The sequence below is a fragment of the Taeniopygia guttata genome, chromosome 2 (genome assembly GCF_048771995.1).
Source record: "Taeniopygia guttata chromosome 2, bTaeGut7.mat, whole genome shotgun sequence".
NCBI classification, from domain to species: domain Eukaryota; kingdom Metazoa; phylum Chordata; class Aves; order Passeriformes; family Estrildidae; genus Taeniopygia; species Taeniopygia guttata.
The window spans coordinates 100,931,550-100,946,546 of NC_133026.1; the positions used below are offsets into that span (position 1 = coordinate 100,931,550).

The 14,997-nt window shown below is 38.5% G+C and overlaps 1 protein-coding gene across 5 annotated transcripts in view; it reads right to left on the reverse strand.

The window, feature by feature from the left end:
- RALBP1 (ralA binding protein 1) overlaps positions 1 to 14,997 on the reverse strand; it is a 33,549-nt gene that overhangs the window by 2,543 nt on the left and 16,009 nt on the right. For 3 of the 5 annotated variants that reach the window (XM_030265982.4, XM_072924503.1, XM_072924504.1), the window contains 7 exons: positions 14,211 to 14,504; positions 5,794 to 6,252; positions 3,647 to 3,996; positions 2,079 to 2,240; positions 1,478 to 1,609; positions 865 to 972; positions 53 to 174 (listed from right to left, as the gene is read on the reverse strand). In XM_030265982.4, the coding sequence (XP_030121842.1) occupies positions 53 to 174; positions 865 to 972; positions 1,478 to 1,609; positions 2,079 to 2,240; positions 3,647 to 3,996; positions 5,794 to 6,252; positions 14,211 to 14,454 (1,577 nt within the window). In that variant the 5' untranslated portion in view covers positions 14,455 to 14,504. Of the gene's footprint in view, positions 1 to 52; positions 175 to 864; positions 973 to 1,477; positions 1,610 to 2,078; positions 2,241 to 3,646; positions 3,997 to 5,793; positions 6,253 to 6,513; positions 6,610 to 7,193; positions 7,212 to 14,210; positions 14,505 to 14,997 lie in introns of those variants that run through there. The other 2 variants (XM_030265984.3, XM_072924505.1) reach the window with 2 other exon arrangements.

Here is a 14,997-nt window from a genome sequence, read left to right on the forward strand (position 1 = left end):
TAATCACAGCATGCTGTCCTGGCTGGGCTCTGATGTGAGCTGTCCCCTTTACCTTTGTATTTCAGCTATTTCTGCTCGGAGCCGATCTATTTCTTCCTTCTCGGAGGCGATCTGTCTCCGCAGAAACTGCTCCATGGCCAGCAGCTCTTCCTGTTCTGTTAAAATCTCGTTCTCCTGCAATGACCAGTTAGTTCACTTAAAGCCTTGACTTTATTTCCTACAGGAACATACAATAAGTATGAGAGGATGATGTTCTCTGAAATACTTTCAGTGGCAGTGGTTAGCATGTCTGCTTTGAACTTTGATCCATCAAGATCTCACAGCAAAGAAGAAGTTCAAACCCAACAATGTCTGTTCTAAATCCTCAAGATAATCACCATACTGGATAGTTGTGGAGATGACACACCAAATCCTGGCATGTTTGACTGCCTTTCCTTAAATCACAGGGGAAAGCTCTGGCCAACCAGTAAAATAACTAGAAAAACTGAATTACATGTCTTTGATCTTCTTCCCTCTGTACTTTCCTCCTTATATTCCTTTTCAAAGCAGTTAACAGTACTGAACCTGGCTACATTGAGAAGTGGTGCTTTCTACGTACATGAACAACAAAGGCCACTTTTTTCTTTCACAGTGTTTCCTTTCTGCTGTTAACAAGAGTCTCCTCAGCTCTGGGCTCACTCTTGCTGTCAGCATTCCTTCCCTGCTTCACTGGCTGTTAAAATAAAGCCTTGTGGTTTTAATGGACATAGAGACCCCTCTGAGCCTGCAATGTCCCCTCTGCATCAGAAGGAACACAGGAGTGTTTAATAGATCTGAAATATAAAATACCATTACCAGACAAACAGGTAAGTGCCTGCCAGCTACCTGTGCAAGCAGAATATTTATAACTTCTTCATTCTCATTCATTTCTTCTTTGGAGACATCCTCCTTTGAAAGGCTAGCAATTTCTTGTGCAATCTTTGTTTCACACTCCTGCCAGAGAAAGGAAACAACATTTAAAAGGATGGCTTCCCTGGTCACTGTATTTACTCTAAAAATTTTTTTTAATGTGTTATTTTCCAAATTTAGAACGACCATCATACTTCTCTTCCAAATTTTGAGCATGGTCTGTCCCATCTGTGTGACACAAAATAGTTTAAAAAACACTTCTCAGATTTGTTAACCTCAAGTCTTTCAGTAATTCCTCTTGGTACTCTAGGACTTGATTTTTAAGCATGTAACGAGCATGTGCCCTAGCAAACACTAAGGTTTTCATCACACGCACATTTTTTTGTGAACAGCTGTGAAGATCTCCCTGTCCCTAGGGAGAGCCAGCTAAGCAGAAAACACAATTGCTTGTCAGGCATGTAAAATTAAAATGAGAAAACCTGCAGCAAAAAGATTGAAAGGTGTTTTGATCTAACTGGGTGCCTCTGCACTGTTATGGATTAGGATCCATGCTTTAGCTGTCTGGCTAATAAACAGGAAAGTTACCCACCTGTCTCTTAGCTTCTCTTAGTTTCCTCTTAAGAGCTGTTAAGATTCTCTGCACCTCCCAGAGTCTCTCTTCTTTGGATAAGTCTTTTATCCCTGCCTGCAAGTCTCTGTGTAAACAGTTCAGAAGGAACTCCTAGAAAGATTGCCAAAGAAATTGTTTTAAATATATTGTACCAGGGTAGATGGAAAAGGAAGATCTTTCTTGCTTTGTAGCAATAGGCTGGGAGATCTGGTTTTCAAACCTTGACATGTCCATGATCAAGTGTTAACACAAACCCAGCACAGATCCAGAGCCAGCTGAAGAGCCGTACTAAAGAAACCACCCTCCCTAATGGGCTCTCCTGACCTTCCTCTCACAACAAAAGTATTGACCTACAGAGCAATGCGCTCCACGGATAACACAGCAATGAGCATCACAAGACCGTAACAACTTTCCACACATGAAAAAGGAAAGGAAATCACCAAATTCTTCCCAGTGGTCTCACCGGCAGGATAATTGTGATCAACTTAAAAGTGCATGTTACAAATTTAGGAAAAATTTCTACTGAATGTATAAAAGCAAGGGCAAAAATAAACAGAAAAACACTCAAGTAATTGCCAACCTGTCGCCTGATTTCTTCTTTGATGCTCTCTTGTGTTTCTGGAAGTGCTGGCATTGTTGCCATATTTGACCAGCGAAGAGGTTTTGTCACCTGCTTGAGGGTCACATTTCCAAAGAACTCTTGAACATGTGTAAAAAACACATACAGGACACGATTGCTGATCTGCAAAGGATGGACAGACAGGGTATTGGTTAAAATTATTTATTCACATCATCTTTATCTGCAAAGTCCTCCAGAAACAGCAGCCTTTAAACCTTTCTGTGAGCCACAGTCATATCAGTTTGTATTGAGATTAAAATCTGGATTGAAAATTATCTTTACTTTCAACAATGTGGTGCTGGCCTCAAGGGATCACTTCACTGTTTCTCTTATCTGTGCATTTGAGGCATTTTCATACTAAACTCAGCATCTTCACATCTCTTAACCTACCAGAATTATTTCCATTCCTGGTAGACATAGAAATGCATTTAATGTCTTTGTACTTGCATAAAGATAGTAAAAGAGAACATTAGCCCTACTGTGTTATACCTGATGGCTGGCTACACCTTCTCTCTCCTCTCCCAACCTTTAAGTATTCTCTACAGCTTCTCTCTCAGATGATTTAATATAGTAGGAAAAAGTAGTATGAAAGCATCTTTCACTATATTCCTTGTTTTAACCTGAGACAGAAGCAAGTATATTTATTTTGATGCTTTATCTTCCATTAACATTTAAAAAATTATCCTGAAACAAGTATTGGAGTTCTGTCACTACCTGCACTTCAATTGCTAAGATCTAGTTACCAAGAAAACATGATTTGGCCTGTTTTACCCTAATTGTTACATCTTTTTCTAGCTAGAGAGGTGTCTGGCATAGCAAAAAAGCCAGGAAAAACAGCTGGCCTTTCTGCTACTGGGCCTCCACCTGGACTCCTAATTATAAAGTCAGGCTTTCCTAACTTGTGGGATTTGCTCTAGAAGATCCACACCCAATAATGCCACATTTTCATAATGCACAGGACTAATTCTGAGCTGTGTTTAATTAAATATTTCCACGATGTCCATTAAGGAATCAAGCAATCCAGAAACCACAAAATGGAACTGGAAAACCAAGTCAGTTGTTATTCCCCAGCCATCTGGCTGCAGAGAACAAAGTCATTTTACCTAAGTCATTACTGCACCAGGAAGATCTATGTGCCAGACAGGGTTCATTAACTTGATATTAAAATTAAGCAACCATATCTTAACTAAACTATCACTGAATCAAAACCCCACAGAAATTGTGTATATGTATGAATTATTGAACAAAATCAACATTAAATGACTTCTCATGACAGAAGTGAAAGACTTCTGTCTTTTTAATACTCTGATAATAACTCAAATATCAGACCTACAGTATGGAAGCCCACATGAAGAAAGTCTTTTGTTCCCCCCTTCCCAGCACTTCAGGTTCCTGAGGCATAAAGAGGAGCTGTAATTTAGCTAAAGTGTATCAGACAATACACAGTTCCCACCTGCAAAAGAATTCCTACAAAGAAATCTTTCTTGGGCAGCAGTTCTGCTCTAAGCCTCGCTGTGTGGTGCACGTACCTGGACAGTAGGGCTGAGCACTATAGAAATATTCTGGATGTTCATTTTAGTTTCCAGTTCCTTTGCAATAACATGGTCCATATGCACAATCAGCCAAGAAATCAGGAGATGGTTACACTCTGGCAGCTCTTTGAGCAGCCTCTGGCACTCCTGAACTTTCTCAGCTTCTGTGCTCTTTCCACAAGCATCTTCAAAGCGGGGCATGAGCTCTTTGGTAAGCAGATTTTCAGGCAGTTCCCGTAGGTATTGTTTGAGCAAGCTGGCAACTGTATTGGGCTCATATTCTTCCAGGTTTGGAGATTCTTCACGATCATAGGCTGCCTTCAGCTCGTCAACTTTTGATTTTATTCCTTAAAATAGTTAGATCAAAAATTAAGAGAAATTTTGACTGTAAATGTCTAATAGTTATATTTATACTTTTTTTTTAGAGATGCATTTATTTTACATCTCCTTACAATTTATGGTAATTAAGAAACACCTTCTAGAAGTTATCCACATGCAACAAAGTGAAAATCGTGACTCAAAATTACATGGTCACTGGTTCTAAAAGCACTGACTACTCCTATGAAGCAAAACCAAAGCACTGACAGAGCTCTGAATGAGAACTGGTGCCAGCATTCACTTTCATCAAGGAACATAAAATAAGGTGAGGAAAGGTTGGGGAACTTAAGATCAATTGTGTATTTGCATTATGTTTCTTTCTGGCTGTTCAATTATCCATCCCTACCCCAGACAGCAAATATGTTTTTAGTTCAGATGCTGTGCAACAAGCTCTACCTATAACAGCTTTCTTTTGTCAAAACAAACCCCACACTTTTTAGTTTCCCGTTTTCCAGCTGGCCCTCCTCAGCAGAGGAATCTCACATAGAATCCGTGATTTAAGGCACCACATGCTTAAAAGTTTGTTCACAATTATTCAACCCAGCCAAGATTTTCTACAAGGTGTTTTTATAAACTCAGTGACATTCCAATCTTCCTAAACCTGGGGAAATTTAATTCTTGCAGCTCAAACACCCACTCAGGTTACATCAACTTGGTGCACAGCCCTGGCTTGGCTCATACTCAATGAGCACAACTGGGCACACTCAGCCCCTGGAAAATGCCAGGAAAACATGCTCAGTTTCATGGCCAAAATGAGCCATCACAACAGCTGCAGGCCACTAAGGCATGGCAGTGCTCTCTCTGAGCTCCCAATTTAAACAATCCTACACGCACAAGAGGGAGCTGTTGCACTGGAGAACAGGTACAAAGGACACAGCAGAAATTAAAGAAAACACACCTGTGAAAATTCCCAACACATCATGTGTAAAAAAAAAAAAAAGCAAACAAAACGTGTCACTAGGCAGGACTAAGCAACTGCTTAAGGTGCTGCAGTATTTCTGCATGCCTACCAAACACCATGCAGATGGACAGCATGAAGACAGCTAATTAAGCATTTAAAATAATTTCATTACTGGTTTACTGTGCTGGGTAACTTGATTCAAAATGCTTTTTCTGAAATTCCTTTCCTTGCTTGTTCTTGTCCCCTCCAACGTACCCACAAAAGTACTTACAGGAGCTGCATTTCTGGTGCAGCTCACAAATAAAGTGACTCTTTTGTCTAACGTGACTAAAACTGAGGTTTCACTTATGTAAGCTGGTGTTACACAACTACCACAGTTAATTAGCTGCTGTTGCTAACCTTAGTGAAACTTGCATTTTCTGCTTATTAGCAAATTTGGTGAAAGAAAATAAGTTTTCAAGAAAAAAATATACAATGGGAGTAACTGGAAAAAGCAACTTAGTGGGAAGCATAAGCAATAAAATGGTTATAGCTCATCTTCGCTTTTGCAATTAGCTACAATTGTATTTCTAAGCAGAAGAAAAAGAATACAAGTTGGCCATACTAACACGTTTTACTGACTGCTACCATCCCATGACAAAAGGCCAAAATAGGTGTGTTTTTACTGCCATTAAGTAGTACCACCACATTACCAATTATTTCTGGTACTTCAGACCTACAGGTTTGCTTAACTTTGGCTACCCGATTACCTTCTGGATAATTAATGGAGCTATAAACAGTGTACCTAGATGTTGGAAGTGATAAAATAATGAGTAAATTGCAAGTAAAGACCTTAGGAACCTGCATATCAGTGTGCCCAGAGTACCTGAAACTCTGTAGATGCCTTCACATTTCATGCCATACTTCTCTATGTAATCTATACATTCACGGAAAACTGCTGGCAGGCGGATGCCATCATACATCATGGTCCTGTCTACTGCATCAGACAAAGGAATGCCAAACACGGGTCTGTGACTTGGAACATCCACTTGAGGTATCTCTGTCTCTTGAATTGGCTTTTTCTTTTTCTTCTTCTCTTTCCACTGTTTTACAACATCTGCTGCAGTTAAATCTTTTGACTTTTTCTCTTTGTGTTTGTCTTCCTTATGTTTTTCTTCCTTGTGTTTTTCATCTTTGGGTTTCTCTTTTATTTTAAAATCCTTTTCCTTCTTTTTGGAAAAGCTGGGTTTCTTGAAGACATGTATACCCTTGGACCGCTTCAACTTGGAAGGACTTTCAGCTTCATCACCGGAACTGTCCTCTTGAAACGCAGCATAACCTTCCGCTGTTGGGCAAAGCAGGAGAAGGGAAGGGGACAGCTGTGAGTCTGTTTACTTTCCTGACAGCAACAACAAGAAGTTGCATGTAAGGAGGAGAAGGAAGAAGCAACATGAATTAAAAAACAGTGCCCGTCTGACTCCTCAGAAGGTTTTCTTTAGTTTTTACACACTTGAGTAGACAAGGATTAAATCAAGTTGTATAATTACATCAAAGATAAGCACAGAGCTCCTGAACAATCTAAACAATGAATACTTTATATACTTACTCATAATGGCTATGTCCATCTTTATGGGCTAGATTCCCATCTAATAGTCAAGGAAATGCAAAATAAAAACAACTGTCTGGCAACTTCTCTATGTTCCTGTAATCAACAGTATAAGAGTTGCTGTTAAGGATAGTCTACTGCATACACAGAAGTCTAACAAATTTCAATTAACAACAAACTAAACTCCAGCCACTTATATGAATTTAAAGACAAGTACAAAGTTAATAAAGTTTCAGCCTCAAATAAAATACAAAAAACCAACCCCAAACATAAACCAAAAAAGCACTACCACTTACTTAGATGAATAACACAATTCCAGTAATACGAAAAGAATACCTGCCCATGAAAGTGCAGATTTGCCTTAAAAAGCACATGGGAGAGATTCAAACAAGTTCCTGGGCTGAGCACACCATTCCAGCAGCAAACGTCCAAGTGCTGTCTAAAACATGCACCAGGTGCTTTTAAGTCACTACGCCTCTGCAGCTGGCCCTGCCTCACCTTCAGGCAAGAACACAAAAGTCTTTAAAGGTGGATTACAAAAAAACCCCAACAAACACACCACCAACAAAAAAAACAACCCACAAACAAACCCAGCAACATGCAATCCAACACAACTTTCAAGTCCACTAATTCTAATTTTACATACACAGTACCCCATATAAGAAAAGTAATCCTGAAACCTGGTCAACGAAGGTGACATTTGACACAGCATCTGCACCAGCCAGGTCCCCCAAGGCACTGGGCAGCAAACCCTCATTAAGAGCCCTTTGAGGCTCTTGCACTACCTACAGGCAGAGCCTCTGCTTGAGTGAGGCAGCACTGACAGCCAAGTGCTCTTGCTGCCTGAATAGTTTTGAGTGGAGAAACATTACCCTCTTGATAATATGCGAGCCTATCACGCACGAAGACTATAGGCTGTAATTTCTTCCAAGTGGAATATCTGCAGAAGAACCAGGGGGCATTTAGTCTTCCTTCTTCCAATTCTGAACTATAACCAGACTGCAGAGTTTTTCAGCTTTTTTTTAGCATATAAAAGAACTGTCTCTATTTTGAAGCCTCCTTGACTGCTCTGCAGAAGATGGCTTGTAATTGTCAAACAAATATAAGACATGTATTAAAACACAAAACTACCATAAAATAATTACAAATTGTTGAATCAGCTCAGTCTTTGCAGCGGATATTCTTCCCTAGGACTACCAAACACACACTTTTCTAGAAGACTGAAAAAGACTGTAGAACTGTTCCTGTCCAAGTGGATTTTAACATAAAAATGCAAATGTTAACTGAAGGCCAATCAGCAGCCAGGTCTTCTCCTCCCTGCTTACTGGCTATGTCATTTACTGGTTTTTGTAAACTAAACCCAGAAATGGGCAAGGATTCAAATCTCACTCTGGTACAGAAGCAACTGCAGATCCACCAGCTACAGGACAAAGCAGGAGCACACATCTTCACTGTGTTTTATGAGAATGAGACAGGCCTGGCACCAAGGTTCAAGATGAACTTCAGAGATGTAATTACCAAACAGAGAGGAAGATGTCCCCCAGGGAGAGCCTGGAACAATCTGCCCTCAGTCTTTCCTCCTGGATAGCTGGGACAGCTCCTAGTCACACATCATGGGGCTCCCACATGCACACCAGGAAGTGTCAGCACTGGAACACAGGCTGGGAGGTTGATGCCACCAACAGAGCACTGCTCACATGTCCCAACACTCCACTCTGCAACACAAGCCCAGTGCCTTCCTAAATCTGTGGTAATGTAACACCAGCAAGAGCACATTACTGAAACTGGTATTTCTTGAATTCACAAGAAGACAAGAAGGAGCAAGTTAAATACAAACCCAGCCTTTTAAAAATTGTCTCAGTAACGTAAGTCAGCAAAGTTTAGAAACATATGCTAATACAGATTCACACAGAATATCCCACCCATACCAAGAGAGGATCTGTATGTCTCTCAAGAATAGCCCGATTTTCTTTACTATATTTTTGGTTATAAAATTGCTGTATCCCTTTCAACAGTGATACAATATACTGAAATATAAACAATTTAAGATTATGCAGATGAAAAATTACCAAAAGTGCTTGAAAAATTAGGCCATTTTAAATATGCAAAGAGTATTACCTAGGGTATAGTAAACTGGTATTTCTGTCCACTGTTTCCTCAAGACTTCCAGTAGTAATATAGACTATTACTATAGCCTATATATATATATATATATATATATATATATATATATATATATATATATATAATAGTCTATATATATAATAGTCTATAGTAACAGACTAGTACTACTGGAAGTCTTGAGGAAACAACATTTCCATCTTGAGGAAACAAGACTTCCCCATTTTCCCATCACTCTACTCTATGCCGCTCCATCTATATGAGAACAGTACGACTGTAATAAATACTCCAATTTCACCAGCATAATGACACAGCATAATCTGTCAGTTCCTTTGTTAGACTTTCCTTCCATAAGCATGCCTTCATTGCAGCTATTTTAAATGTAATGCTTCAAGTTACATTTAATGTAATGTAATGTTTGAAATTCCTTTATCTTACTGAGAATTATAAAAGACCCTTGTGAAAATAATAATAATAACAACAACATTCCAGTGTTACTCTGGAAAAATGTACTTTACAGGCTTATAATCTTTGTCATGCAGCAAGTCCATTGACTCTATCAGTCTGCATACTTGGGAATACTTCTGTGTTCTCACAACAAAGCTCTAAAGTCATGCTGTAGTATTTATTATTAACTCCAAGGGTGGCATTATTCAGAACTACTACTTATCAAACCTACTGCAAGAGATATTTTGTCCATTGGGTCTCTGATGGGTTTTTAAGTAATTTGTAACTTTGCAGCTGATTTGGCTCCCCAGGGAAATCTGCAGCATCTGTAATTAATTCATTGAAAGAAAACATGGATGGCTTTTACATATGAAAGATTAGTAGGTCAAATATGACTGAAGTGCAGTGCAAGCATTTGATATCAGTTTGTCAGAGGGATCATCATCAGATTTTACAGCATTTCTAAGTAAAACTAAGACACACAAACGCACAATGAGCTTGGATAGATGGCTTCTACTTCCCCTCTTTGCCCACAAGATGCATTTTTATTATCAACAGCAACTTCCACCTTACAGACACTACTGACACTCACTATCCAACTTTCAATTAGATCAGTTTGTCTTTAATATTCACTTAATTCACTGATGTCAGCACAGCACTCCCAAACAAATTCTGCATTTAGTTTACTCTGCAGCACCATGCCAGCAGAGCAAATGAAGCTGAAATAAGAAATCTGTCTTACTTTATTTTGACTTGAAATAATCACTGACATTGAAAGGCAGACTTTCAAACTATCTGCAAATGATGCTTTGCTAGATAAATACACAGTGGTATACAGAGATACACAATGATTTGTCAGCAGAACAGGATGTAGCAACACACCCTATTTATCCCAAAGATAAACCCTGATATGAAGAGCCTCTAATCTTTATCAGGTGTAAAAAATTCTAATAACTTCTTAGTTTGTAGATCTGAAAAGTGTATTCAGAGCTTCTCCACACACCAGACAGTAAAAACAATGTTTTGTTTGCAATAGCAGTGGTTCGGCTTCAGTCCTCATCTACATACCAAAAGAATATACAGGACCCTCTGTCCAACACATTAAGGATCTGGTCTTCACAAATATTTCCTGAAATTTTCTGAAGAGTTCATACCAATGATCTTTCATATGATAGTACAGCACCATTCAACACTTCTCCATTTTCTTGAGAATTGTACATAGAAAATCAAGATTCTTGTAAACAAAAAATCCTAGCTGCATATTGAACCCATCCTGCTCACCTGCTGGAACTCAAAATGTCCCTCAGACATTTTTGGAGGTTCCAGGCCCAGGTCAGAAGCATTTGAGACCCTGGCAGGCAGCTGGAAACAGCTGTGATTTTGAGTTTGAGCCATGGAATGATTTACCAACCTTGCAGGAAGAACAAGAAGTCACAAAAGTTTAGATATTATAGTAGAAGTAGTTACAAAGTAGAGGGAAGAATTTTTTAGTGCTGTACAGGCGGGTTTTAACACCTGTACAGGGGGGTTTCTGTTTTGTACATGGGGGTCAGAGGTTTTAAGATGGAGGGATTTTGGCTGGTCCTGTCCTTCCTCTTTCTTCCTCCTTACCTCCATGTTCTTGATAATGTTGGCACTTACAGATTGGTTTAGAGTAGAAAAGCACCATTTAATATAGGTAGTAGGTATTGGGGAAAAACTGTAAACATGTAACATGCAATGTACCGTATAAAAGCTAGCAGCAGCCCTCGGTGGGGAGAGAGGAGAAGATGACGGGAGACAGAGAGGGTGTCAGGGGTGTGTGTGCCTCTGCCGGAGCTGCTGAGCAAACCGCAGCAGCCAGAGAAGACAATCTTTTAGATAGCTTACAATAAACAACCATGAGACCGAACAACAAAATACTACTGAGCCTTTCTTTGGAAGCACGGGTTGGAGGAGAAGCTTTTCCACCACATGGAGCCCCTGAAGCAGGCTTGGGTTCCGTCACTCACCAGCATCAATCTCAGAAGTAAAATGAATAAGCAGAGTAAGATCTGCTACATACAGACTCTTTATCTACAGAAATTATAATGGGTAAAGAGCCTCTTCAGAAGTATTTTATAACATTTTTCTTTTGCGCTGAACTGCATTTATGGCTTTATCAACACATGATTAGTGACAGGTGGTTAAACATTTTCAAAAATCAATTACAGCGGTTGCTATCTCAGATAATCCATTACAGCTTAACAAGATCCACATCTGCTCTCCCACTGTCACAGGACAAGTTCTGTTTGAGTCAGGGAACTGATATGATTTAAAACTATGCCAGTAAAAAGAAAATTCCTTTTGATCCCTAGAAAGTCCCCTAACCTAACTCACTCTACAGCCAACCAACATCCAGTCTATCATAAAAGAGGGGAGAATAAAAACTAGTGTCTGAAACATTTTTCCAGTAGCTGATATTCCACATAAAAAACAATATTCCATTGAATTTTCTATTAGCTCCAAAACATTTTTTAGCACTTTGTCCCCAGAATAATTGCTGTGTATTGTTAGGTTACTGACACTAACATGAAAAACTCAAATCATTAAATAACTATATCTATATAGAAAAATATGGAAAAGGATATTTTATTAGCATACAAAAATGTTTTTATGATATAGGTGATAATAATGAAGCTAAGAGTACATTACTCATGAAGAGATTATTTACCTGAAAAAATAAACTGAGTAACTTTGGGATATTTAACCTTCCCTTCTCTGCTGCTCTTCAAGCACTTCTGAAGTTTACATTTAGAGTATTATCAAAATAGCTCAAGATTTTTGTGGGATTAAATTTACATACAGTTTCAGGTGTCCTTAATTCACTAATATTGCAAGTTCAACAAACACTCACTCTGTCATAATGTAATGTTAACTTGTCTTTTTTTCATTGACATGTTCAGTTATATTTGTTTATACCCCAAACTGCATGATAATGGCAGGTTGTGCCCTGCTCAAAACCAAAGCAGGTAGCCAGAAAAAATGAAAAGAAACAATCTAAAGACATACAACAGAACTGAAAAGGTGAAATAAAATGAAGAATCAAAAGGATGGGAGGAATAACAAAAGCCAAATCTGGAAGAAAAACTCTTAAAATCGACCATGATAAGCAACTGTACAGAACACTTGTAATTTAGACAGGTAAAGTGTCTGTTGAGAGTATATTTAAAAATATTACAATTTACAGTATTACAATATTGATTATTTTTGGAGTGTATGAGATGTACTGAAAGCTTGGTATGTAACCTACTCTTCTATCTGACTGGCAATTATATGACACACATGTATTAGGGCCAAGAAATGCTGAATGTCCTTTACATTAGTGCTGAAAGAGATGATTTTGTTCTTCCCAAGTTTTGCATTTTTGTCTTCTTTGAGGATTTTTTCATACCTTTAAAGTTTCTTTTAGGTAATAGAAATTGCTTTACATCAGCTATAAAATGTGTTGCAATCTCTTGTGGAAAAAAACAGTTGCAGTGCCAATGTGCACAGACCTGTGTGGATTTGCTGAAGTAGCATTTTTCCTTCTAACAGCCTTCAGCTACACTATCATCATGAGACATCCTGAATTCCATACAAAGAAATCCACACGATGCAAAATATTGGCATCTACCAATTCCAGATTTAGAGGTGTGCAATGCAGAGCTCTAACAGAAAGCTGGACAGTAAAAAAGCAACTACTGACAGCCTGAATTTAGACCTATCCAATCAATACCAAATTTTCATTGCCAATCCAGTAATCTGTATTAGGTCAATATTGTTTACATTAGAGAAAATCACTAAGGAATCACTTTTCTTAGAACCTGTAGGAATTCCAGCTGTTGGTTTTAACTTGAGGATGTGTTTTGAGTTACAGTATTCTTTAGGCACACAGTTTTTAGTTAAAATAGCCATAGTCCTTCTTAACTGTGGTAGAAACAATTCCTGCATTCCAGGAAACTGGTTTGATTAAAAGCAGTGCAGTGACAGCAGATTCTTAAGGAGTGATCATTTAAATATGTGCATGCACATTATAAATAGTCACCATGTTAATTCTAACAGAATGCTGTGTGCTGTCCCACTGTTTCTGATCTTCCAAATTCCACATGTAAGAAGTAGCAGGATAGACTGGCATCAGAGATACAGACATTTTGAAATTTTGCTCAGACAAACATCACTTACAAAGTACTAGCACTTGGGCTGTGATATTTATGTTTCAAAGACTTGGACAGGAAGGGTTGTTCTGGTACTGAGAGTATTCAGTATCAGCTTAGTATTTCAAGTGCTTTGCTTTTTCAGAATATGTAGAAAAACTTCCTTGAATAAAAATTATTTCATATTTCAAAATATTTCTGCACAAATCTAAAGGTGGGAAGTAATAGTTGTGTTGTTTTGGAGGAGGGGTAAACATTTCAGAAATTTCCTCTCTGGATACTGATACACTGACAAAGGATTCTATAGTCAAAGCTTTACCTTCTTCTAACCTTTGCTCAGTGAGTCCTGGAAAATTCAGATCTCAGTGTTTGTTTCCACATTTTTGATCTCTGCAATAATACTTTGGCATTGTTGGAGGAAACTGCATGATCAGACTAAACTAAGAAGCTAGAGAAAAAAAGAGAGGTTTTATAACTGCTCGAAAAATGGTGCAGTGTGCACATGAAAACTTGGGATGGTACACTGAACAAGGCAAACACTGAGTAAGGGAGACACATGGGAAAAGGGCTACAGTTGTTGTAAGTGGTTTTTCCAAATGCACAAGCGTACAATTCAGATCAGACATACAGTTTTATTCTAGTATTTGGAAACACATTTGAAAACCTCCACTTAGAACATGAAGAACCACCCCATGCCAGGATTTACCAATGCATCATGAAAGGTTTTGGAGAAATGCATCTATTAGTAATTCTGGGCACATCGTTGGCACCTGTATTGCACAACAACAAAAAAAATTAAGGTGTGGAGTTTTTTGCAAGAGAAACAGGTGCTGCACAAAGTCTGTAGCAAATGAACTTCCTCCAAATTGAAACAAATTTAAAAGAACCCACTGAGAATACTCAGCAACTTTTGAGAGAGAAAAAAGGAAAGAGAACTTGAAAGCATTGAATTAAAGAGAGACATTGTCTACTCACTTCTTTTTTCTTTTTTCTTAAATTTTCCTTTCTTCTTCCCATGCTCCTTTTCATCATCAGATACTATATCTGGAGGCTCATGTAAGCTGTCGTGAGGTGGTGAAGGCTCACCAGTGCGGTACAATCCGGGGAATTTTGTAGGACTGATTTCTTCAGAGCTGGGAGTACGAGCAAGTCCCCCACTGTGTTCTACCCGACGGTGTTCACTGGGGCTGCTCGTGGGAGGCAGGAAGCACTCGGTCATTCTGATACCCAGATATCAAAGTGAAATCTTCTGCTACCTGTCCATCACACCTGCATCAAAAGAAAACAAAAAGAAAACCCACACAATTTTAAGCAATGGGTTTCAGAACTCCTTATTTAGAGCTTTACCCTGAAATCATAAACAGCAACACCTTCTATAACAAGAATTCCAACTTCTGTCAAGACAAATTAACATAATATCAGGTCTTAAGCTCAGTGTTTGCAGAATTTGTTCTCTAACTCCTGAGCCATATTAACATGAGATCTGCCATTTTACCCATTTCTACTTTATGATACATAAAACATATATATAAAGTATCTAAATATTTTAACTGTTGAAATAACTCTTACAAAATTCATAGGCAGCTTGCATACTGATTGGTAGTATTTACTACAAGTTAGTTTGCTAACTTTAAATTTTTTTTACATCAGATAGATTTGCCTGGAAGCTAAGAAGCAGTTTGTGAGCACGGCCCTTAAGGCAAAGATCATTTTCTTCTTTCCCAAGCATATTTTATAGATGCAAATAAGAACTCGCCCAGCC